This window comes from Scyliorhinus torazame, chromosome 2 (genome assembly GCF_047496885.1).
Source record: "Scyliorhinus torazame isolate Kashiwa2021f chromosome 2, sScyTor2.1, whole genome shotgun sequence".
Taxonomy (NCBI): Eukaryota; Metazoa; Chordata; class Chondrichthyes; order Carcharhiniformes; family Scyliorhinidae; genus Scyliorhinus; species Scyliorhinus torazame.
Genome location: NC_092708.1, coordinates 62178987 through 62206641, shown reverse-complemented (window position 1 = coordinate 62206641; position 27655 = coordinate 62178987). Strand labels below are relative to the sequence as shown.

The window sequence follows — 27655 nt, the reverse complement described above, 5'->3', positions numbered from 1 at the left end:
GCCATGCTGACTCTGTCTGGTCTTGCCGGGAAACATGCTGTTAACTCTGTGGAGAATATAGACCATGAATACACAAATAAATGTGAAAGATTCAGGATGGGGAGCTTAGAGAAACTTGTTTGAACATATTTGCGAGGCTGTGGAATTCACTGCCAGGATTGATGGCTGAGGTAGAAACTGTCAGTACTCGGAATTATGTTGGATGGGGCCATGAAGGAAAAAGGCGGTTAAACATGATTAAATTTATTTGCTCGCATGGAGGATAGCTTCCAACATAGACTAGTTTGGCCAAATTGCCTGTTTGCATGTTGAAACGTCTCGATTTGGAAGCAACGAGAACTGTTCCAATGTTGCTAAAAGCAAGAATCTGCTTCATTCTAAATACTATGCGAGAACGTTCGTATCTCATTGCACCCAAAATAAGGAAATGTTGTTTTTTGGCAATTCCCCCTCAGGGTAGAATTCTTCCTGACAATAATTGTTTGTAGTTAAGTCACTAAAAATGTCAATGCGAGGACGTTTTGCCACATTAGCTAGCTGCACATTCCAACAAAGATGTCTGTGTTATAAAGTTTTTATATTTACCCATAATAGCCAGGGCTGTTGCTTTGGTTAAGTATTGTGTCATTGAGCTGATCACTTCTAAATTACCACCTTCCAGGGTACATCTGCTTATGATTCCAGTCCTAGAATTAATCCAGTACAGCTTGTTTTCAGCATAATCCATTGAAAGTCCTGGAAGTAAATAACAGCATTTTTATTAAATCATAGACAATTTAGGAAAATTGTCATTTTGAAAGTAGAATTGCAATTTTTTAAAAACAAAATACATGGTGTGAATCTTAGCTGAAAATCCAAAAATATAATATGTAATGTAATCTTTGTTCGTGTCACAAGTAGGCTTACATTAACACTGCAATGAAGTTACTGTGAAAAGCCCCTAGTCACCACACTCTGGCACCAGGTCTGGTTCACTGAGGAGAATTCAGAATGTCCAATTAACCGAACAAGCACATCTTTGTGGGAGGAAACCAGAGCACCCGGAAGAAACCCACGCAGACTCAGTGAGAACGTGCAGTCTCTGCACAGACAGCGACCCAAGCCGGGAACCGTACCCAGGTCCCTGGCGCTGTGAAGCAACAGTCTAACCACTGTGCTACCGTGCCGTCCACATCACAGCAGTTCCTTCAAAACTCTCGACTGTCGATTTCTTTCTGCCACAAATATCTGGAATTAATGGTTTTGAAACTTTTGGATCAGTTTAAGTAAATATGCTTTTTAATAGTTCATCACCAGTGAAATTTCTGCCAAAAAACAAACACATTGCCATATATTGTGAAGGTTAAAATTCTAGCTGGATCACCAAAGAGGAAGATGGCATAACAATGTGCTAAAGTGACTATTGACCAGCCACACTTAAACTTCAGTCCGATGAAAAGTCATTGACTTGAAATATCAACTCTGTTGCTCTCTTTACTTCTTTAAAAAAAATTCAGGTTCCTATTCTTCATCATACTTAAGATTTGCGGTTTTGACAAAAGCCCTGAAGTTGTATCCTTTTCTCCATTATTTTGATGGAAATGTTTTTTTTTAAATTTAGAGTACCAATTCATTTTTCCAATTCAGGGGCAATTTAGCTTGGCCAATCCACCTAGCCTGCACATCTTTGGGTTGTGGGGGCGAAACCCACGCAAACACGGGGAGAATGTGAAAACTCCACACGGACAGTGTCCCAGAGCCGGGAACGAACCTGGGACCTCGGCGCCATGAGGCAGCAGTGCGAACCACTTGTGCCACTGTGCTGCCCTTTTTGATGGAAATGTTAACTGCCTCTGATAGTTTAGATAATAATTAGTTATGGCCTTCCCTAAATTAATGGAGATGGGAATTTCAGACAAACAAGTTAAGAATTCATAAATGCCAGCTGTAATTACAGGATGGTAAATACTTGTGCCACTGGATATGTTGCCATCAGTGTTGCACATATATGACAGAATAACGTTGTGTTTGGCATAACCCAGTTGGCTGAATCTTTTTGAAGTGACAATCACCGTCAGATTTCCACTCAGCTCTTATTTTTTGTAACAAAGGTGGATTTCAGACCCAGGATTAATTCTGAACCAGGCCTCTTCAGAAATGTTGAGTGTATTCAGACATCCTTTTTTGTACTGCAGGATCATAGAACATAGAAAGTACAGCACAGAACAGGCCCTTCGGCCCACGATGTTGTGCCGAACCTTTGTCCTAGATTAATCATAGATTATCATTGAATTTACAGTGCAGAAGGAGGCCATTCGGTCCTTTGAGTCTGCACCGGCTCTTGGAAAGAGCACCATACCCAAACTCAACACTTCCACCCAACACCAAGGGCAATTTGGACATTAAGGGCAATTTATCATTGGCCAATTCACCTAACCCGCACATCTTTGGACTGTGGGAGGAAACCGGAGCACCCGGAGAAAACCCACGCAGACACGGGGAGGACGTGCAGACTCCGCACAGACAATGACCCAAGCCGGAATCGAACCTGGGACCATGGAGCTGTGAAGCAATTGCGCTATCCACAATGCTACCGTGCTGCCCTTAAGAACAAATAAATCTACACTATATCATTTTACCGTCATCCATGTACCTATCCAATAGCTGCTTGAAGGTCCCTAATGTTTCCGACTCAATTACTTCCACAGGCAGTGCATTCCATGCCCCCACTACTCTCTGGGTAAAGAACCTACCTCTGATATCCCTCCTATATCTTCCACCTTTCACCTTAAATTTATGTCCCCTTGTAATGGTGTGTTCCACCCGGGGAAAAAGTCTCTGACTGTCTACTCTATCTATTCCCCTGATCATCTTATAAACCTCTATCAAGTCGCCCCTCATCCTTCTCCGCTCTAATGAGAAAAGGCCTAGCACCCTCAACCTTTCCTCGTAAGACCTACTCTCCATTCCAGGCAACATCCTGGTAAATCTTCTTTGCACCTTTTCCAGAGCTTCCACATCCTTCCTAAAATGAGGCGACCAGAACTGTACACAGTACTCCAAATGTGGCCTTACCAAAGTTTTGTACAGCTGCATCATCACCTCACGGCTCTTAAATTCAATCCCTCTGTCAATGAACGCAAGCACACCATAGGCCTTCTTCACAGCTCTATCCACTTGAGTGGCAACTTTCAAAGATGTATGAACATAGACCCCAAGATCTCTCTGCTCCTCCACATTGCCAAGAACTCTACCGTTAACCCTATATTTCGCATTCATATATGTCCTTCCAAAATGGACAACCTCACACTTTTCAGGGTTAAACTCCATCTGCCACTTCTCAGCCCAGCTCTGCATCCTATCTATGTCTCTTTGCAGCCGACAACAGCCCTCCTTCCTATCCACAACTCCACCAATCTTCGTATCATCTGCAAATTTACTGACCCACCCTTCAACTCCCTCATCCAAGTCATTAATGAAAATCACAAACAGCAGAGGACCCAGAACTGATCCCTGCGGTACGCCACTGGTAACTGGGATCCCGGCTGAATATTTGCCATCCACCACCACTCTCTGACTTCTATCGGTTAGCCAGTTCGTTATCCAACTGGCCAAATTTCCCACTATCCCATGCCTCCTTACTTTCTGCATAAGCCTACCATGGGGAACTTTATCAAATGCCTTACTAAAATCCATGTACACTACATCCACTGCTTTACCTTCATCCACATGCTTGGTCACCTCCTCAAAGAATTCAATAAGATTTGTAAGGCAAGACCTACCCCTCACAAATCCGTGCTGACTATTCCTAATCAAGCAGTGTCTTTCCAGATGCTCAGAAATCCTATCCTTCAGTACCCTTTCCATTACTTTGCCTACCACCGAAGTAAGACTAACTGGCCTGTAATTCCCAGGGTTAACACTAGTTCCTTTTTTGAACAGGGGCACGACATTCGCCACTCTCCAATCCCCTGGTACCACCCCTGTTGACAGTGAGGACGAAAAGATCATTGCCAACGGCTCTGCAATTTCATCTCTTGCTTCCCATAGAATCCTTGGATATATCCCGTCAGGCCCGGGGGACTTGTCTATCCTCAAGTTTTTCAAAATGCCCAACACATCTTCCTTCCTGACAAGTATTTCCTCGAGCTTACCAATCTGTTTCACACTGTCCTCTCCAACAATATCGCCCCTCTCATTTGTAAATACAGAAGAAAAATACTCATTCAAGACCTCTCCTATCTCTTCAGACTCAATACACAATCTCCCGCTACTGTCCTTGATCGGACCTACCCTCGCTCTAGTCATTCTCATATTTCTCACATATGTGTAAAAGGCCTTGGGGTTTTCCTTGATCCTACCCGCCAAAGATTGTTCATGCCCTCTCTTAGCTCTCCTAATCCCTTTCTTCAGTTCCCTCCTGGCTATCTTGTATCCCTCCAATGCCCTGTCTGAACCTTGTTTCCTCAGCCTTACATAAGTCACCTTTTTCCTCTTAACAAGACATCCAACCTCTCTTGTCAACCATGGTTCCCTCACTCGACCATCTCTTCCCTGCCTGACAGGGACATACATATCAAGGACACGTAGCACCTGTTCCTTGAACAAGTTCCACATTTCACTTGTGTCCTACCCTGCCAGCCTATGTTCCCAACTTATGCACTTCAATTCTTGTCTGACAACATCGTATTTACCCTTCCCCCAATTGTAAACCTTGCCCTGTTGCACATACCTATCCCTCTCCATTACTAAAGTGAAAGTCACAGAATTGTGGTCACTATCTCCAAAATGCTCCCCCACTAACAAATCTATCACTTGCCCTGGTTCATTACCCAGTACTAAATCCAATATTGCCCCTCCTCTGGTCGGACAATCTACATACTGTGTTAGAAAAGCTTCCTGGATACACTGCACAAACACCACCCCATCCAAACTATTTGATCTAAAGAGTTTCCACTCAATATTTGGGAAGTTAAAGTCGCCCATGACTACTACCCTATGACTTCTGCACCTTTCCAAAATCTGTTTCCCAATCTGTTCCTCCACACCTCTGCTACTATTGGGGGGCCTATAGAAAACTCCTAACAAGGTGACTGCTCCTTTCCTATTTCTGACTTCAACCCATACTACCTCAATAGAGTGATACTCCTCGAACTGCCTTTCTGCAGCTGTTATACTATCTCTAATTAATAATGCCACCCCCCCACCTCTTTTACCACCCTCCCTAATCTTATTGAAACATCTATAACCAGAGACCTCCAACAACCATTTCTGCCCCTCTTCTATCCAAGTTTCCGTGATGGCCACCACATCGTAGTCCCAAGTACCGATCCATGCCTTAAGTTCACCCACCTTATTCCTGATGCTTCTTGCGTTGAAGTATACACACTTCAACCCATCTCCGTGCCTGCAAATACTCTCCTTTGTCAGTGTTCCCTTCCCCACTGCCTCATTACATGCTTTGGCGTCCTGAATATCGGCTACCTTAGTTGCTGGACTACAAATCCGGTTCCCATTCCCCTGCCAAATTAGTTTAAACCCTTCCGAAGAGTACTAGCAAACCTCCCTCCCAGGATATTGGTGCCCCTCTGGTTCAGATGCAACCCGTCCTGCTTGTACAGGTCCCACCTTCCCCAGAATGCGCTCCAATTATCCAAATACCTGAAGCCCTCCCTCCTACACCATTCCTGCAGCCACGTGTTCAACTGCACTCTCTCCCTATTCCTCGCCTCGCTATCACGTGGCACCGGCAACAAACCAGAGATGACAACTCTGTCTGTCCTGGCTTTCAACTTCCAGCCTAACTCCCTAAACTTGTTTATTACCTCCACACCCCTTTTCCTACCTATGTCGTTGGTACCAATGTGCACCACGACTTCTGGCTGCTCACCATCCCCCTTAAGGATCCTGAAGACACGATCCGAGACATCCCTGGCCCTGGCACCCGGGAGACAACATACCTTCCGGGAGTCTCGCTCGCGACCACAGAATCTCCTATCTATTCCCCTAACCATTGAATCTCCTACAACTATTGCTTTTCTATTCTCCCCCCTTCCCTTCTGAGCCCCAGAGCCAGACTCCGTGCCAGAGACCTGACCACTAGGGCCTTCCCCCGGTAGGTCATCCCCCCCAACAGCATCCAAAACGGTATACTTGTTTTGAAGGGGAACGGCCACGAGGGATCCCTGCACTGTCTGCCTGTTTGTTTTTTTCCCCCTGACTGTAACCCAGCTATTCTTGTCCTGTACCTTGGGTGTGGTTACCTCCCTGTAACTCTTCTCAATCACCCCCTCTGCCTCCCGGATGATCCGAAGTTCATCCAGCTTCAGCTCCAGTTCCCTAACACGGTCTTTGAGGAGCTGAAGTTGGGTGCACTTCCCGCAGGTATAGTCAGTGGGGACACCGGTGGTATCCCTCACCACCCACATCCTACAGGAGGAGCATGTAACTGGCCTAGCCTCCATCCCCTCTTACCTTAAAGAATAGAGCTGCTGTGTGGACTAACTAGATCTCCGCCCTCCGACTCTGCTCCCAGTCAGCTACACTTCCTGTAAACTCCTGGCTCTCTTCGCACTCTTTGCGGAAATGTCGGAAACAAAATGAAAGGAGCACCTTACTCCCTCCTCACCAAACTCCCTCGGTCACCAAACTCTCACTATCGCACTCAAAAAGCACTAAATTCAGCACTCAGTGCAAACAAAGTCTGCACTGTAGGGGATCATTTATACTGTGAATCTCGCCTCTGAAAAACTGGCCTAATCCAATTAACTAATTAACAAGCTCCAGCTGCAAGTGCCTAGAAGTAGAAGCCTGTTTAAAGCTGATTGAAAATTCACCTTCTTCTAAACCAAACAGCAACTTTTAAGTTCATTAACTAAATAAAAGAAAGACTAAACTTTAGATAAAAATGAAGCCTTATACTCCCTCGGTCACCAAACTCTCACTATCGCACTCAAAAAGCACCAAATTCAGCACTCAGTGCAAAACACTGAGTTGGAGGAAGGCAAGCCATACTGATTTTTGAACAGCAGTTGCTGCTGTATTGTGGTCAATCTGTAATCACTAATGCAGTGAAAAGCTTTGGGACATTTAAATAATTTTTAACTGATTGTGAATAAGTGTGGGTGAGGTCAGTGGGTAGGGTGGCAGGGTGCAGAGGATGCTAGCTGGGTGGGGTGGCAGGGTACATAGGGTGTTAACTAGGTAGAGTGACAGGGCGATAATTTGTAAGGTGGCAGGTGGTATGTGGCAGGGTGGCAGATTGGGTAGCGGGGTAAGATTGGGTCAGGTCGGACCGAGGGTCAGAGGGTCGGGAGTGAAGTTGGAGGGTCGGGGTGAAGATGGAAGGTCGGGGTCAAGTTGGAAGGTCAGAGTGAAGTTGGAAGGTCGGGAAGAAGTTGGAAGGTCGGGTGGGAATCAGAGGGTCAGGGGTGTTTGGGGAGGGATGTTGGAGGGGTGGTAAGTGGAGAGTCGGCTGTATAGTTACCTGGGAGTTAAAACATATTTCTTCTCTGTCTAATATTTCCTGGGTAATGTTATATTACCTTGTGTAATATATGTTACTCATTTGCTTCTTCCCAAGATGATCCTGTACTCGGTGTTCTTTAACACCCAAAATCTCCAATTAGAGCAAATTGTTTATTGAGTAACGTTAACAAATAAACTGTGAGTTTGTTCTCTCATCAACAACTAAACTAGAGATTAAATATATATTGACTACGATTAAAAACACCTTCACTCTGAGCAATCTCCATCTACCTCTGGTTACACGTCACTCCAAACACGAAGAGGTGGGAACTTGGCCTGAGTCAGTCTTTTATACGCATCTGTAGTGCTGCCATCTAGGGATTACCTAGTTGTTACTTCTGTACATTAACCCTTCATATACATACGGATATACAGATCACTACAGGCAACTAGGCAGATAAGCAGGTCGGAGCCCTCCGAAGTCTCTGACTCTTAACTCAGAGTTGGAGGCTTTTTTCGGAAGGTGCCAGATGCAGAGGAATTCTCCATCCGATGTTGAAACTTTCCAGCATGTCCCATGGAATCCTTGCGTTGGGCCTTCCAAAGAATCCCATACCGCATGCTCCAGGGTACGGACAGTCTCCAATTTTCCATGGACAGTGTTATGGGCGAGGTGTTTTCAGAACCCCACAATGTATCATGGAGTTCAACCAACCTCTCCCTTTAATGGATTTGTTGCTTTTCCTAGCACACGGCTTTTTCCCGAGGTGTGGGATTACAATTATGGACACGTGGGTTTTTAAACACAAAACACTGTTTATTCCATGAACTCAACTTAACATCTTAAATAAACATTGGATCTCTGAACACCCCTTACTTCAAAGGTAACTCAGAAAATATTGCAACAGTAAATAACTCCTTAAAATGTTCCTTCAAACTTCCAAGAGACTTAACACCTTTAAACAGTATCACATCAGGTTAAAGGATATATATATTTTCTGTAGAATGGCAGAGATATATTAGCTTGGTTGACTTCAGCTCCAGCACCTTGCTTTCTTCCTGCAAACTGCAAAACTAAACTGCAAAATGGCTGAACTGAGATGAACTCCACCCACTCTATGACATCACTGTTTTCTTAAAGGTACATTGCTTAAACATCCAGTTCTTAAAGGCACTCTCGCATGACAACAGGAAAGTCTGGGCCATTAATATGTTGCATTGTCAATTTTGGGGGATCTTAGCATTAGACAATTTGACTTTACGCCATATAAAATTTGACCGTTAAAATTCCTAGAGGGACACTTTATCTCATAGTCAACATATAATGGATGGCCTCAGCATATATTTGATGGAAAAGTTGAATTTCGGCATGGTTTTTCTGACTTATCTACCATAGTTGCAACAGAAATATGGGCAAATCCAATCAGAAAACCAAAGGAACATAGGAATTGCTCGATGAAAAAAGATCACGATTGACCTAGCTGACCTTTTCCCATCATGGGTTTTTTCTTTATTCATTCATAGAATCCCTATAGTGCAGAAGGAGGCTATTTGGCCCATCGAGTCTGCACCGACCATCTGAAAGTGCACCCTACCCAGGCCCACTTCTACCCTATTCCCGTACCCCCACCTAACCTGCACATCCCTGGACACTAAGGGGCAATTTAGCATGTCCAATCCACCTAATGTGCACATCTTTGGACTGTGGGAGGAAACCAGAGCAGCCGGAGGAAACCCACACACACACGGGGAGAACATACAAACTACACACATACAGACACCCAAGGCTGGATTTGAACTTGGCTCCCTCGTGCTGTAAGGCATCAGTGCTAACCACTGTGCCACCCATGGGATGTGGGCATCTCAGGCAAGGCCTACATTTGTTGTCTATCCCTAATTGTCCTTGAACTACATGATTTGCTGGGCCATTTCAGAGGACAGCTCAGAGTCAACGGTATTGTTGTGGGACCAGAGCCACGAGTAAGGACTGAAGATTTCCTTCCGAAAGGACATTCATGAACAAGATGAGTTACTCAACAATCAGTGATACTTGTCATGGGTCACTATTATTGAGACTATCTTTTAACGTGAGCTGACATGGTGGGATTCGAACTCAAAACCCCCGAGCACTAACCTGGGTCTCTTGTGTACTAATCCAGTGACATGCCACCATGACCCCAGATGATACAAAGATAATGAGGCTAGGGAGAAAATTACAGGTCGCCTAGCAGAGATATTTGAATCGTCAACAGACACAGGTGAGGTGCCTGAAGATTGGAGCGTAGCAAATTGCCTTTGTTTAAAAAGGGCTGCAGGGAAGAGCCTGGGAACTACAGACCAGTGAGCTTAACGTCTGTGGTGGGTAAGTTGTCAGAAGGTACTCTGAGAGACAGGATCTACAGGTATTTAGAGAAGCACGGACTGATTAGGAACAGTCAGCATGGCTTTGTGAATGCAAAAGCATGTCTCACGAATTTGGTTGAATTTTTTTAAAGGCATAACCAGAAAGGTAGATAAGGGTAGTGGAGTCGACGTTGTCTGCATGGACCTTATCAAGGCATTTGACAAGGTACCGCATGGAAGGTTGTTGTATCAGGTAAAATCTCACGGGATCCATGGTGAGATAACCAATTGGATACAAAATTGGCTTGATGACAGAAGACAAGGGTGGTTATAAAGGGTTTGTTTTTCAAACTGGAGACCTGTGACCAGTGGTGTGCCTCAACGATTACTGCTGGGTCCACTGTTATTTGTTATTTATCTAAATGATTTGGATGAGAATTTATTAGTCCTGGTTAGTAGGTTTGCAGATGACACAAAGATTGGTGGCATAGTGGACAGTGAAGAAGGTTATCTAGGATTGCAACAAGATCTTGATCAATTGGGCCAGTGGGCCGATGAATGGCAGATGGAGTTTAATTCAGATACATGAAAGGTAGTGCATTTTGGTAGATCGAATCGGGGCAGGACCTACTCAGTTAATGGTAGGGTGTTGGGGAGTGTTATAGAACAAAGAGATCTAGGGGTACAGGTTCATAGCCCCTTGAAAGTGCAGTCACAGATGGCCAGGGTGATGAAGAAGGTATTAGCATGCTTGGTTTCATTGGTCAAAACATTGAATATAGGAGTTGGGACATCTCGCTGAAGTTGTACAAGACATTAGTAAGGCCACGCTTCGAATACTGCGTACATTTCTGGTCACCCTATTATACAAAGTATATTATTAAACTAGAAAGAGTGCAGAAAAAATTGACTAGGATGCTACCGGGGCTTGATGGTTTGCGTTGTAAGGAGAGGCTGGATAGACTGGGACTTTTTTTCTTGGAGTTTGGGAGTCTTAGGGTGAACTTACAGAGATCGATAAAATAATGAGGGGCATAGATAAGGTAGATAGTCAATATGTTTTCCCAAAGGTAAGGGAGTCTAGAACTAGAGGGCATAGGTTTAAGATGAGACGGGAGAGACAAAAAGGGTCCACAGGGGCAATGTTTTCACAGAGAGGGTGGTGAGTGTCTGGAACGACCTGCCTGAGGCAGTAGTAGAGGTGGGTACAATTTTGTCTTCTAAAATGCATTTAGACAGTTATATGGAAAAGATGGGGAGAGGGATATGGGCCAAATGCGGCATTTGGGAATAGCTTAGGGGTAAAAACAGGCGGCATGGACAAGTTGGGCCGAAGGGCCAGTTTTCATGCTGTAAACATATGACTCTAAGAAAGCATCCTATAAATTCTACTTATATTTAAAGCATGTAATTTCCAAAGCTATACATTTTATCATGTACATGTTTTTTTTTTAAGCAAGCAAGTTTAATATCTTTAACTTATGGGTCAGATTTCTTCTGGTTGTTAGTTTTGGAGAAATGGTAGATTTTTGAAAAGTTAATTTATGGAAAAAAACATTTACTTTTTCATGCACAGACGGTGAGGTAAAAACAATCAAAAAGTTAATGGCACAAAACAAAAAGTTAATGGTGCGGAGTTTGCTGAATATTATGGCGTGTGCATAATGCATGCCGTTATTAATGTGCAAATCAGCCAGCAATTTGTGGTAAGAGATGCCCCATGAACTGCAACCCACCAAGGGCCACTGGCTGGTTTGTGCCGATCTGCTGTTATCTTCAAGACAATTTATCTCATGCTTAACATAAGCAATTTTCATGAAGTTTTGGCATTTGCACAGAGATTACCCATTAAACTTGCCACAGAAAGTTAAATAGAGAAATTAATACCATATGTACCCTTTCAGTTGAATTGTCACTGATTACCACTTAATGACAAGTTTCCCAGAAACTGAAAACATTTAAATTTAGATGTTCCGTTCCTTTAAATTTGGAAATTTGAAATGTGATTTAATTTTGTATTTTTCGTACTTTTTCCTTTCTGTTTCTTTTTAATCTCCTTAATCCAATCTTTCTCCTGCGGCGCTGAGGACCTAGGTTCAATCCCGGCCCCGGATCACTGTCTGTATGGAGTTTGCCCATTCTCCCCGTGATTGCGCGGATCTCACCCCCACAACCCAAAGGTGTGCAGGTTAGGTGGATTGGCCACACTAAATTGCCTGTTAATTGGAAAGAAATAATTGGGTACTCTAAATTTATTTTTTTTAAAACCAATCTTTCTTTCCCTCTTTATTTGTCTTTCACAAAGGAGCGAAATTATGTATAGAACCAAAGGAAGTAGGTGAGATCCTTAATGAGTATTTTGCATCGGTATTCACAAAGGAGAGGGACACGTTGATTGGTGGTGTCTCAGAGGGATATGTAAATACTTTAGAACAGGTCATCATTACGAGGGAGGAAGTGTTAGGTGTGCAAATGGGAGAATCGATGAAAAAGGCCAGAGAAAAAAGGTCCTACGTCAAATTGATGTTGACATAGACGGACATAATTGCCTGATAGAGTTTTATGATGTGGAGATGCCGGCATTGGACTGGGGTGAGCACAGTATGAAGTCTTACAACACCAGGTTAAAGTCCAACAGGTTTGTTTCGATGTCACTAGCTTTCGGAGCGCTGTTTTATGTTTTAAGGGTTTTTTGTTTTATGTTTTAGAGTTTTATGGCAAACAGGAGGGCAGAGTGACCTGGAAAGATGAACAATGGCCCGCTACATTTGAAAGACAACAACCGCCCCGAAACAGCCATCATTTACTCCCTTCAGTCCTGGCTCAGGTACCGACAGATCTATGGGCACAGCATAAAAATCATATTGGAAAGGTACATTCTGCCCCAGCGCACAGGGTACAGTTACAGAAGAACGTTGCCCTGCCATGCTTGAAACAATACCGATTGGCGTCGGACGCAGAGAAAGGAATAGAGGGAGTGATCAGTGCACTATTACAGCAAAGGGTGCTGAAGAGAACACAAAGCCCCTGTAATACCCCTATACTCCCCATTCCAAAAGTGGGAAGACCCAACGAGTGGCGATTTGTACAGGATCTCAGAGCCGTCAATAAAATTGTTATCCCTATTGCTCCATTGGTGCCGGACACAAATGTTATTTTGTCTTCTATACCACCAGCAGCAGACACTTTCTCCGTCATAGATTCATGCTCAGCCTTTTTCTACATACCACTGCACCCGGACAGTCGATATCTATTTGCTTTTACATATCGGAATCAACAGTACACTTGGACGCGCCTGCGGCAGGGCTACACAGAAAGCCCGGCAGTATATGCTGTGGCAGTTAAAAGAGACTTGGATGAGTGCCAGTTGTCATCCGGCTCAACGCTGTTGCAATATGCGGATGATTTATTATTGGCGTCAGAGGGGGGTCTAACTTGCCAACAGGATACCCTTTTGTTATTGACACATCTGGCAAAAAGAGGGCATAGGGCCTTCATGGAGAAGCTGCAATTCTGCCAAGAGACAGTTCAGTATTCAGGATTTCAGCTTCAGCAAGGGCAGCGGAGGCTTGGGTCTGAAAGAATACAGGCTATAGCAAGGGTTCCAACTCCGCGTACAAAAAAGGAGACCCTCACCTTCCTCGGCATGGTGGGCTATTGCAGGCAGTGGATACCGGACTTTAGGGAGATGGACGCGGTACTGCGCACGGCTACCCTACAGGATGCCCCTTCAGTTGTTACCTGGACCCCAGAGAGAGAGCAAGCATTTCGGAATTTGAAACAATCCATGATTAGCGCCCCTGCCTTGGAACTTCCTAATTACGCCAAACCCTTTACTCTTTATGTGAATGAAGCAGGGGGATTTGCGAAAGGGGTCCTGGTACAGGAGCATGGAGGAGGGAAACGACCCCTTGCCTACTACTCGGTCGCCCTATGTGCAGTGGTAAAGGCTATGCCAAATTGCTTAAGAGCAGTAGCAGCCACGGCCGCCATAGTAGAAAAATCAGTACCCCTTGTACTCGACCACCCGTGTACAGTATTGGTTCCTCACTCTGTTTTGCTCCTGCTTAATTCATCCGCAACGCAGCATTTTTCTGCGTCTCGACTCACTGGGTACGAGGTAATCCTTCTCTCGAAGACTAACTTTGTCTACAAGCGAGCACCAGCTGTCAACCCTGCTACACTGTTACCCGCGCCCTCGGATGAAGAACATTTGTTTCATCATGACTGTGTGCAATTGGTTGAAGCCACCACAACCCCTCGCCCTGATTTATTGAGTCACCCACTTGAAAATCCAGACATCATTTTTTTTACCGACCAAATGATACAACCCTCCTAGCCAGCTATGCAATAGTAACTCCATTCGAGATAGTGGAAACTTTTGCTCTGCCTTCGGGAACGTCTGCCCAAGCGGCTGAATTATTCGCGCTTACTCGGGCATGTATTCTAGTAAAGAGTAAGACAGTCAACATTTACACTGATTATCGATACGCTTTTGGGGTAGTACACGATTTTGGCCAATTATGGAAAAACAGGGGGTTCATAACTTCCTCAGGCCAACCTATTAAGCATACTAAATTGGTTTTAAATTTATTAGATGCTGTTCAGCTGCCCAGCAAGATAGCTGTATTAAAGTGCGAAGCGCACACTACCGCAGACGATGAAATCTCCAGGGGAAACAGATTTGCTGATAAAATAGCGAAGGGAGTGGCTCTCAAAAAACAGCCCCAACTGCAAGCTGCTGCAGTGGAACTTCCGTCCATTATAACAGAACCAAACTTAAAGCAGGCACAGGAGCAAGCCTCGCCACAGGAGCATCGCTCTTGGCTCAAAGTCTGTTGCTACCAAAACAGCCATCAGATCTGGGTCCATCCCGATACCCGCGCAGTATGCCCCAAAAGTTTGTTTTTGCTACTATGCCGCCTATCCCATGGACAGGCTCATGTCGGCAAAGAAGGGATGACACATGCAATATGTCAACAATGGTATGCCCCAGGTATTACGGTAACAATTAAAAAAGTAGCCCGCACATGTATGATTTGTCAGAGGAATAATCGGGGCAAAATACCCGCTGTCTTTGATCACCTCCCACAACCCGAAATGCCTTTTAAAAATTTGCAAGTAGATTTTGTACACATGCCAATGGGTAAAGGATTCAAATACATGCTGGTGATAGTGGACATGTTTTCACGGTGGGTAGAGGCTTTTCCGCCCAAAAGAGATGCTAGAACAGTTGTAAATATTCTATTGAAAGAAATAATACCTAGGTTTGGAATACCAATGGGTATTAACAGTGACAGGGGAACTCATTTCACTAGCAAATTGACCAAAGCCCTAACAGAAGCCATGGGATTTGATTGGAAATTGCATATCCCATATCAGCCACAATCCTCAGGAATGGTGGAACGGGTGAATGGAATAATTAAAACTGCAGTTACAAAAGTGTGTCAACAAAATGGGCTGCTATGGCCAGATGCCATACCCATAATAATGTATGCCCTGAGAAATCAGAAAAATCGCAATACAGGCCTAACCCTGTATGAGATATTAATGGGACGTCCTATGACAACTGGGACAAAACCCCCAATGACCCCAGAGGCAGTAGCCTTAATTTGGGCAGATGAGGCATCACTAAAATATGCCCAAGCTATGTGCGAGACCGCTGGAAAAATACATGAAAAGGTGCGACAGGCTCAGATGCATCTAAAAGACGGAAATACACACCCCTTTAAACCTAGAGATCAAGTATATGTGAAAGCACTGAACAAAGATTCTTTTTCTCCTAGGTGGAAAGGACCCTACCAAGTGCTGCTAACAACCCGAACAGCCGTTAAAGTAAAAGAGAAGCCAAATTGGATCCACGCAACTCGGTGTAAACTACATCATACAGAACTTTGCGAGTACTAGCGAAACGCTGACCTGAAGAGAATGACACCGTTGATGTTTTTATATATTTTCATACTAACCCAACATCATGTAGAGGGTAAACTGAACACTAACACCTAGATATACATGTCCCACTCATACGCAGAGAGGGTAAATAAATCCAGTTGTTGGGTTTGTACACAAATTCCCAGATGCTCGGGGAAGGGCATCCCCGTTAGACCCATCCCATTCACTAGTAACGAGATAGCAGAGTGGGCACTGCGACAGAATCATACAGGGCATGATGAGGATACACAGGATATGTTAGATTGGAGATCAGCTGGATACGATATGAATAGGTTTAAAGGATGGTGGCGGCCTAGATTTAATGTGACACGCCAGCCGTCCTGTTTGATCCTTCCCAATTATACTGGAGTCCCAAAAGGTGGCATATGCTTTAGGAAATATAAAACATATGGGACCTACCCAGTCGGCACAAGTCAGTGCGACCAGACCTTGAATTGGCAACCCCCTATGCCCCGCCTTACAGTTAAAGGGCTATTCATCTTTGGCTAGTCAGCGGTTGAAAATCGTACTAATGGAGGCCCCTGGGGAGGGGATCCGATTAGACTAATGATGACTGATAGTAAAGGAAACCTGACCGCATATAACGGCACGTACTTTATCTGTGGACGCAAGGTGTACCCATGGTTACCAGAAAATTGGGAGGGCTCCTGCTATTTGGGATACGTAGTCCCTTATGTACATCACGTCCAACAACTAAAGGACCATCCACATCACAGGACGACACGCAGTGTTATGACATGGGCACAAATGCTGGGAATCATGATGCCACCATTAGGAATAGCCGCTAATGCATACGAACTACGCAAATTAAGAGACATCCTTGAGCAGGTAGCTAATGACACTGCGGAAGCTGTTCACCAAATAGAGACTGAGATGGTTGCTATAAGAGCAGTTGCCCTACAGAATAGGATGGCCCTTGATTTCTTGTTAGCAGAGAAGGGAGGTGTGCCCTGATTGGCAGTGACTGCTGCACATACATCCCTGATAACTCAGAGAAAATTGATAACCTGGTGGATCACATTTGTCAAGAGGTGGCACAGTTGCATGAGGATGAGGGATGGGACTTTGGCTTTAGATGGTTGGGAACATTAGGACTGAGGATTGTGATTTGGATTATAATCATTATTGTAATCCTGATTGTCGTATGGTTACTGTTTAAATGTTGCTCGGGATGTTGTCAGGGCATGGGGGCGCGGATGTCAGCTTTGCCTTCATGGTCCCAGCCACTTAACAAACAGGTGTCCATCATCCACCCATTCCCCGTACATTATAACCCACCCTTTGCTGCTGAGGACACAGTGATGTACTAACAATGTGTTGATCATATGATCAATAAGGAGGAAATTGTAGAAGGAACTTTAGTTGTCGGATTAGTTGCCTTAATACCCTGTATTCCTTCTTAACTGGCCGCTTGACTATATTTCATGGCAATAGGCACTTGGCAAAGCATGATGGATATATTAGCTTTATTTCAGTCAAGAAGTTCTGCATGTAATAGGCAGAAGGTCAGACTATGTAAACAAGTGCACAGCTGCACATTTTGCTGAGAGTAGACAATTATTATTGTTCTTAGGCTGGGAATTCAAGGCCTGTTGTTTAACTCTGCTCGCTTTTCTGTGTCTGGGCTTATCAAAGGAATGGCTCGTTTTTTCTAAATATTGCTTATTAAACCATATAAAGTACTGCTATACTCTTGTAAGGTGGGGACAATTAGAAGGACGGTGGTCACTCTAACTCCCTCCACGAACTTCGTGTTATAATAAAAGACCTTTGCGAAACCTCAAAGTTTTGGCTATTTTTTTCCGTGACAGAAAGCATAGGGTGAACAGTTGGAGACTTTTTCCCATGGCGGAATTGAAAATTACAAGGTGGCACAAGTTCAAGGTGAGGGGGGACAGGTTCAGTGGAGATGTGCAGGGAAACTTTTTTATAGAGAGGGTGGTGATGGCCTGGAATGCATTGCCAAGTGAGGTGGTTGCCAGCAGCGCGGGTTCAATTCCTGTACCAGCCTCCCCGAAAAGGCGCCGGAATGTGGTGACTAGGGGCTTTTCACAGTAATTCATTGAAGCCTACTTGTGACAATTTGCGATTATTATTATTATTATTGAGGCAGATACGTTAGTGACCTTTAAGACTTATCTGGATAGGCACATGAACAGACAGGGTATAGAAGGATACAGGCATTTGGTCGAGATAGGATATGTGATCAGCGCAGGCTTGGAGGGCCGAAGAGCATGTTCCTGTGCTGTATTGTTCTTTGTTCTTTGTTGTATACCTGACCTGACATTGAATTCCCCCACCCCAATTCACCCTCCTTCTCAGACCTTCCTTTGATTATTTCTGAATCCTTAAATTGCATCAGTTAAGGAGACAGTGTACCTGGTTCCCAGAGGCATCATTGCTCTTGCTGCACCCAATTAGCTCACACTTCCAAAAACTTTGGGAGCAAAACTAGTTTAGCTGAAAGAGACAGGGACACATCTAAGTAACAGTTCCACTCCAGTAAGTACTGTGCCAATACATTGCTTGAGGCCAGACTTGGCATCAGTGAGTTTCAAGAATTATAAGGTTTTGAAGCATCACCTCGCGAGTGAACTTCCCATGAAGGAACGACTGGGAATTCAGGTGGTCAAATGAAGCTTCTAAATTAAAGGCAGCCCTATGGGAAGCAAAAACATGATCTGCTGCTCAGAGGAAAACAGCGAATTGCTCAGATTTTTATTTCATTTTTTAGTTGTTGACTGCAAAGATGGTTGTGAAATGCACAGGATTTTACCAGCAGGGAACTCACATGTGAATTGCAAGCCTTTACAAGATAATGTTTAAGCATTAAAGCTCAGTGGCTATTTACTCCATCTGTGGGATGGGCAAATCAAAAGTAATCATTTGCAGAACAGAAATTTCAAAGATATACATAAAGTTTACAGATCAAGCACAGATCTATCGGTCTTCTTCTTAGTGCCAGATTATGGTATCGTTGAGACTTCAAATCATGTTGAGCAGATATCCTCATACTGATTGTTTGGCCAATTCAGTCTCTGAATCAAATCCATCCTCATGCTTCAGAGTGTCCAAATTAAACTATTAAAAAATCCACATAAGTTGATTTATTCTGTTTGCCACAGAGGCAGGGTGCAGATATATACAAACCACTGATTGAATCACAGAAAACTCTGAAGGTAAATTGAATCTTAAAGACTCTTAATTGTTCGTGAGGGCATTTCAGATGTTTAACTGGATAAAATTGTCGTGCTCAGTAACAAAAAACAATGGTAAAAGTCCTCAGGCTCCTCTACATTGGAGTACCATATCTACTGGGACATTGATATGATGGGTTACCTGGAGCCAAATGGAAAGGATCACAAATCCTAACATCTTCACTAATCCTACATCCAGTCAGAAGCTGATGAAAACATCGGTGTCACTGTCTGGCTCAAGTGTTTCAGAATCACAACTTCTGACATGGAGAGTTAATTTAATTTGTTCTCCCATCGCAAACAACGTGTTTGATCTTCTCCGCAAAGAAGTCCTGCTTACTTAACTCTGAGACCCAGTAATTTTTTTTTCCTATTTATTTTCTGGGCATTTTCTGATTAAAGGTGAAACAAAGAGAATAACGGGATTGGATTAGATTGGATTTGTTTATTGTCACGTGTACTGAGGTACAGTGAAAAGTATTTTTCTGCGAGCAGCTCAACGGTCGGTGGCCTTCATGCTCGATAATGCGCAGCGGGGCATGATTAAGAACAACAAGATCTTGCGGTGGCGGATAGAACTCTCCAGCTACAATAACGAGATCTTGTACCGTCCGGGGAAGCTAAACGAGCCTCCTGATGCCCTGTCACGCGGCACTTGCCCCACCGCACAAGTGGACCGCCTCCGAGCCCTCCATGAGGACCTCTAACCCGGGGGTCACTCGTTTCTTCCATTTCGTTAAGACCCGCAACCTGCCCTAATCCATCGAGGAGGTCAGGACAATCACCAGGGACTGCCGAATCTGCGTGGAGTGCAAACCGCACTTCTACCGGCCAGAGAGAGCGCATCTGATAAAGGCTTCCTGTCCCTTTGAACGCCTCAGCATGGATTTCAAGGGCCCCCTCCCCTCCACCGACCACAAAACGTATTTCCTGTACGTGATTGACGAATACTCCCGGTTCCCATTCGCCATCCCCTGCCCGGACATGACCACGACCACCGTCATCAAGGCCCTCCAGGGTATTTTTACACTGTTCGGTTTCCCTGCCTACATACATAGTGATAGGGGGTCCTCCTTTATGAGTGACGAACTGCGTCAATTCCTGCTCAGCAAAGGCATCGCCTCCAGCAGGACGACCAGTTACAACCCCCGGGGAAACGGGCAGGTAGAGAGGGAGAACGGAACGGTCTGGAAGACCGTCCTGCTGACCCTTCGGTCCAGGAATCTCCCAGTCTCCCGCTGGCAAGAAGTTCTCCCAGTGGCCCTTCACTCCATTCGGTCGCTGCTCTGTACTACCACAAACCAGACACCTCACGAACGTCTCCTTGTTTTCCCCAGGAAGTCCTCCTCCGGGACCTCGCTTCCAACCTGGCTAGTGACACCCGGACCCGTCCTGATGCGGAAACATGTGAGGGCGCACAAGTTGGACCCGTTGGTCGAGAGGGTCCACCTGCTGCATGCCAACCCCCAGTACCCCTACGTAGTGTTCCCTGATGGCCACCAAGAGACGGTCTCCCTTCGGGACCTGCCGCCTGCCGGAGCCCCACGCGCACCCGCACCATTGCCACCACCCCCCCTGCCCGCAGCATCTGACCGGAGGGTCAGTACTGCCGCCGCCCATACCCAGCGCCGAACAGGCACCGACACCCCCTACAGGCGCCCCTCCCCCTGCCCACTTTTCACCCCAACAGCGCCGCCTAGGGGTGACGAAGCTGCCAGGGAGGAAGACACCACGTTCCCGGAGCCACAACCGCCGGGGCCCCCACCAGGATCATCGCCGAAGCCCAGACGCTCCAGAAGGATGACCAGGCCACCCGATTGTCTGATTGCTGCACCATAAAACAATAAAAACTTTCTCTGTTACTCTCGACATCACGGTACCTGCAATACCTGGTCCTACCATGCAAAAGGCGACAGTAACACTGGCCATCATCCCGCTGTTTTTAATTAACAGGGGGTGAATGTGGTATTGCCAGCTATTGCAGTACCTGAGAGGTGGATGCCCATTGGCTAGACCTAGGAGTCTACCATTGGCTAAAGTACATAGCTCCGCCCTGAGAGGCGGGGTCTAAGAACCAATGCCATCCCAGCAGCCTTCACTTTCTGTATCGAATCTGCAGGGTACAGTTCTAGCTGATTAAAGCCGATTAGTTATGACTCACCTTGTCTCGAGAGTAATTGATTGTACATCAAGTAGTTATAGCAAGAAAGTGTGCCAACTTTGAGCAATATTCCCCCGCTGAACAATAGGTTGTAATAGCCTACAAGCTTTCTCCTTGCACTTTTTCCTTGCTTTTACCTCCCATAGCCCTCATAATTTGGTCATGGATCTTTCACACAGTTTGTTCAAAGCTCTCTGTAAGCATATAAGAATATTGATTCGTTTGGAAACGTGTTACGCTTTGGGATTTTGATATTTCTGGTTTGCCTTCAGCAAAATACCTCTTTCCCCTGTTCAATACAATTTTGTAAAAGTTATGCCCAAAATCAGACTCTCTTATTTTTAACTCTTTCTGCTGTCTTTTCTCTGAAACCTCCTCTATCGTTGCATCTCACAAAACATCAACTGCTCTTGCAACTCTCGTCCAGGGTTCATTCCACTGCTCTGTGCTCCAGCAACAATTGCAGTGCCATTACCCATCACACCCCTGAACTTTAGAATACTCTGCCTACCCACCTTTGAAAGCCTTCACAATACCTTATTAGTTTGATCATGCCTCTGATCAACTCTGCCAATGTCAATCCTGCTCAAGTTGACTACTCCTCCGTATAAAGTAACTCAGGCTGTTTCTGTACATGTGGTTGCTGTGTAAAAGTGCACTGCTGTGCTAATGTTATCGATCAGAAAACCAAGGTATAGATATATTAACGTAGTTACATTAGCTGCTTGGATTTTGTGAAGAATAGCGACTCGATTCCTTACTGTGCTCTGCAGGGCCATAATACTGCACTCGGCATCAAAGAACGATGCATGGTGCATGTTGAGGGAGTGGGCGAGCGGAAGAAAATAGTACAATACAGCTTATGTATCGTAGTCATTTAATACAATGTTACCTCGGCAAGGGAGCAAAGTTCCTTGCACAAGATAACATAAAAGTTGAAATAAGGAAAACATCATTTATTTTATTTGTTCTTGGCATGTGAGCGCGTCTGGCAAGGTCAGCATTTATTACCCACCCTTATTTGCCCTGGAGCGGATGATGGTGAGCAACATACAACTAGTGGCTTGCTGGGCCAATTCAGAGGACACGTGGGAGTCAAGCATGTTGTTGCCAGTCTGGAGTCACATGGAGGCCAGCCTAAGAAATTGTGACAAATTTCCTCTCCTGAAACACATTAGTGAACCAGATGGGTTTTCTTTTACGACAATCTGGAAGTCTCATGATCATTATTAATGAGGCTAGCTTTTTGTTTTACATTTATTATTTAATGGAACTTAAATTCCCCCAGCTGCTGTGTTGAAATTTAAACTCATGCCTCTAGAGCTTTCGTTTGGGCTTTGGGATTATTAGTCCAGCAACATTACCACCGTGCTGTATACCCTGATTTATTTATCCCCCCCAAAAAAATCAATTTGCAGTGATTCGGTAATATCATACACCGGTAAGGTTTTACCACACCTTTCAGGTACCATGATATGGAGGCTGGGTTCTGATTAAAACCACGGGAAAGTAAGTACAGAATGAACTTACTTCGCATCGCAGATTTTGACAGCATTGTCATCCACATGTTATTTTTTGTTTGAGGTCAATGGAAAGAAGGGAGATACAAATAAATCTCAATCAGTGTAGAAATAAAAACAAACTTAACACAAAAAAAAAATAATTTAGATGAGAATTAAAAAAATTATGCAGAAGGGAAGCAAGGCATTGAGACTAAAATTGGCATGTTTCCCAGGACAACGCTTGATGTTTTAAAGCACACCATCTTTGACCTCCTGCTGGAGAAACATCTGCACATTTGGATGCATATTTTGAGTTGTGAATATAAACTTTGGGAAGGGCATGCAAACAAAAAAGGACTTGTATTTATATTCTTACTTACTCTACCAGGATAACACCAAGCATTTCACATATAACAATTCCTATTTTCATTATGCTGTTACATTGCAATCACTGGAGCTGATTTGTATGCAGGAAAGTGCGAGAATTCTGAATGGGGTGAGATGAAAAAAAGGAGGGAGGAGGCTCCAGTGGAGCAGAAACAGCTGATAGACTGATCAGGATGAAGGGCTTGTTTCTGTGCTGTAAATACTATGTAAAACAATGAATATTGTGTGGGGATTGAGTGACAAATATAGGTCAGAATGCAGAGAGATTGTGGAGAATTTTATTTTTCTTCAGAATATTGTACTTTGATCTTGTTTGCAATGGGCAGATGGGGCCTCAATTGAACATCTTATTTGGGAGGTCATATTCCCTTTATAAATGAAATGAAAATGAAAATTGCTTATTGTCACAAGTAGGCTTCAAATGAAGTTACTGTGAAAAGCCCCTAGTCGCCACATTCCGGCACCTGTTCGGGGAGGCTGTTACGGGAATTGAACCATGCTGCTGACCTGCCTGGTCTGCTTTCAAAGCCAGCGATTTAGCCACCTAGTGTCACAAAATGGCAGGGTGCTATTAAAATGAATGCATTTTGTTTTGCATATTAGTGAGAAATGTTTGTGGAAACAGTGAAAACTGAAACCTCTCTTTCATTAAACAACAATCAAATAATTTATTAAAGTAAAAGAAAGATAATAAAACACTACAAAGAACATCTTTTATACTTCAGCACATTAACAGTGAAGTGAACACTCAGGCTCAAGACTGGAATCTCAAAAGCATCTATTTCCCCCATAATCCGAAACTCTACTGAGACCCCTCAGTTTCCCAAACAACCATAAACCTATTGGTCAAATCTAGCCAGTGACTACTGTTATGCGAGGGAAATATTAGGAAAGTGGATCCAGAAGCAGACAATTTAGGGGTTAAACATCTGAGGGGAAAAAAACATACCTGCGATTACAGAGTCAGAGGAATACATCCATAGAGGTCAGTAAAGAGACAGCAACTAAAGCCAGTAAGGTACTAGATAATAAACTCAAGGTGACTAAGGGAAGAGTAGACAGCGAAGAGATGAAGAATGCAAAGGGACAGGTGGTCTGATGTGCATTTGTTTCAATGCGAGAAGTGTAGTAGGTAAGGCAGATGAACTTAGGGCTTGGATTAGTACCTGGGAATATGGTATTACGGAGACTTGGTTGAGGGAAGGGCAAGACTGGCAACTAAATATACCAGGGTATAGATGCTTCAGGAGAGATAGAGAGGGAGGTGAAAGGGGTGGAGGAGTTGCATTACTGGTCAGAAATGATATCACAGCTATGATTAGGGAGGGGGAAGTTTTGGGTATTCTAAAAGACATTAAGGTGGACAAGTCCCCAGGTCCGGATGGGATCTAACCCAGGTTACTGAGGGAAACGAGGGAAGAAATAGCTGGTGCCTTAACAGATATTTTTGCAGCATCCTTGAGCACGGGTGTGGTCCCGGAGGACTGGAGAATTGCTAATGTTGTCCGTTCGTTTAAGAAGGGTAGCAGGGATAATGCAGGGAATTATAGTCCTGTGAGCTTGACATCAGTGGTAGGCAAACTGCTGGAGAAGATACTGAAGGATAGGATCTATTCACATTTGGAAGAAAATAGACTTATCAGTGATAGGCAGCATGGTTTTGTGCAGGGAAGTTCATGTCTTACAAACCTAATAGAATTCTTTGACGAAGTGACAACGTTAATTGATGAGGGAAGGGCTGTAGATGTCATATATATGGACTTCAGTGAGGTGTTTGATAAAGTTTCCCATGTCAGGTTGATGGAAAAAGTGAAGTCGTATGGGGTTCAGGGTGTACTAGCTAGATGGATAAAGAACTGGCTGGGCAACAGGAGACAGAGAGTAGTGGTGGAAGGAAGTGTCTCAAAATGGAGAAAGGTAACTAGTGATGTTCCACAGGGATCCGTGCTCAGACCACTGTTGTTTGTGATATACATAAATGATCTGGACGAAGGTATAGGTGGTCTGATTAACACGTTTGCAGATGATACTAAGATTGGTGGAGTTGCAGATAGTGAGGAAGACTGTCAGAGAATACAGCAAAATATAAATAGATTGGAGAGTTGGGCAGAGAAATGGCAGATGGAGTTCAATCCAGGCAAATGCGAGGTGATGCATTTTGGAAGATCTAATTCAAGAGCTGACTATACGGTCAATGGAAGAGTCCTGGGGAAAATTGATGTACAGAGAAATCTGGGAGTTCAGGTCCATTGTACCCTGAATGTGGCAAGGCAGGTCGATAGAGTGGTCAAGAAGGCATACAGCATGCTTGCCTTCATCGGTCGGGGTATTGTGTACAAGAGTCGGCAGGTCATGTTACAGTTGTATAGGACTTTGGTTAGGCCACATTTGGAATATTGCGTGCAGTTCTGGTCGCCACATTACCAGAACGATGTGGATGCTTTAGAGAGGGTGCAGAGGAGGTTCACCAGGATGTTGTCTGGTATGGAGGGTGCAAGCTATGAAGAAAGGTTGAGTAGATTAGGATTGTTTTCGTTGGAAAGACGGGGGTTGAGGGGGGACCTGATTGAGGTCTACAAAATTATGAGAGGTATGGACAGGGTGGATTGCAACAAGCTTTTTCCAAGAGTGGGGGTGTCAATTACAAGGGGTCACGATTTCAAGGTGAGAGGGGGAAAGTTAAAGGGAGATGTGCGTGGAAAGTTTTTTACGCAGAGGGTGGTGGGTGCCTGGAACGTTTTGCCAACGGAGGTGGGCAGAATGGCATCATTTAAGATACTTCACGACAGATATACGAACGGGCGGGGAACAGAGGGAAGTGGATCCTTGAAAATTGAAGACAGATTTAGATAAAGGATCTGGATTGGCGCAGGCTGGGAGGGCCGAAGGGCCTGTTCCTGTGCTGTAATTTTCTTTGTTCTTTGTTCTACCTGGCCGAGTTGCATAATCCCGGCCAAACATAAATTTGTTTGTGGAAATACACAGGATGCCCCAGGTCTGTTGTTCTTCAGGGCACTCTTGTCTGTTCAGCTAATAGCCCATGACAGGGTCTAATGACATCTTTGTCCGTCAATGGGAGTTTAGTTGCATATCAATAGCCTGTGTCTAAAAGCAGCGGAGGACTTCCTCCAGGTTGCTCAGGTGCCAATGTGCGAACACACGCCTCTATGGTAATGGTGGAACGAGCATAGCACGTATCCCCCAGTTTCCTGGTTAGCCACCGGAAGGGTGGTGGGGCTGCGGGAGCAGTGTAGGCCGAAGAGGCCACCACTACTACGTAGGTGGCTTTGGACTGCCCCGCCACCGGCGTAGGTGGAGTGGCCATCAGGGCAAGTGCCTCGCCCACCCCAATGTGGGCATTGTCATGTTGGAACTGATTGGAAATAGACAATGGGGGAGGGGTGTTAGGGGAAGAATGAAGTGGAACAATGAACTCTCCCCCTAGGAATGTATATGGAGGAACGAGGGCAGGAAGGGAAGATCGAGCAAGGGACACAGCGGGAGGAGGATAGTGACACAGGAGGTTGGGGCACGGTGGTTGGAATAGTGCCTGAGGTGAGAGACTCCTGAGGCTCCTGTGAAGCTTGTGCCAGTGTGGCCGGCAGTAATCCCAGGACAGTGAATATATACATAGATACATAGAAGAAAGAGCAGGAGGAGACCTTTGGCCCTTTGAGCCTGCTCCACCGTTTATCACGATCATGGCTGATTATCCAAATCAATAGTCTAATCCTGCTTTCACCCCATAGCCTTTGACCCATTTCTCCCCAAGTGCTATATCTAGCCGCCTCTTGAATATATTCAATGTTTTAGCATCAACTACTTCCTGCGGTAATGAATTTGACAGGCTCACCACTCTTTGAGTGAAGAAATGTCTCCTTATATTTGTTCGAAATGGTTTACCCTGAATCTTCAGACTGTGACCCCTGGTTCTGGACACACCCATCATTAAAATTTTTTTTAAAAAAATAAACTTAGTGTACACAAACCCGCCGTTGGCTGGACCAGGAAATTCCGTCCTTTGCTGTCCACACTTCAGAGCTCCCTCATGATGCTATTATGTCATGCATGTGTAAAAATCTGAATAGGATTGTGGCGATGTGCATCAATGTAAATGCATGTAGGCTAGCTAGACACTAGAGGGAGCACCAATGACATCACACACACACTCAACCAATTGACCAGGTAGATAGGACACGACCAATGAACATTCACGATACACAGGGAGGTGGCACGACCACAGGGGGGCATTGCACCAACCCATATATAAAGGACACCACACACATGATCTGCCTCTTTCCAGTGGAGACAGTCAGTGAGCACAGACACAGGGTTGATTCAATATTACACCCACCACATTGATTGCAACAGCTGGTTAGTCAGTCTGGGTAGCTATAGTAGGATTAGCAGTAGTGTCAAACCTGAGTAATAGAAGTGTAAATAGTTTAATAAACGTGTTGAAGTTATCTCCACGTCTGAACCTTCCTTTGTCAAGTGCACCACAAGGGAGACGCTTACGTTACACCTACAACAGAACAAATCATGGTACCAGGAGTGAACTGTTTCAATCCAGATAGCCATACCTCAGCGTACAGTGACAACCAGCAACGATACCCAGGCAAGATGTTCGAGGTCCGGGTTCCGCGGCAGCTCCAGTGTCACAGCGA

General features: G+C 44.7%; 1 protein-coding gene across 1 annotated transcript in view; it reads right to left on the bottom strand.

Annotated features, from left to right (window-relative positions):
• Positions 1–27655, bottom strand: part of LOC140406652 (low-density lipoprotein receptor-related protein 1-like) — a 1475832-nt gene that overhangs the window by 821187 nt on the left and 626990 nt on the right. The window contains exon 26 of the mRNA XM_072494659.1: positions 586–735. Coding sequence (XP_072350760.1) covers positions 586–735 — 150 coding nt within the window. The remainder of the gene's footprint in view (positions 1–585; positions 736–27655) is intronic.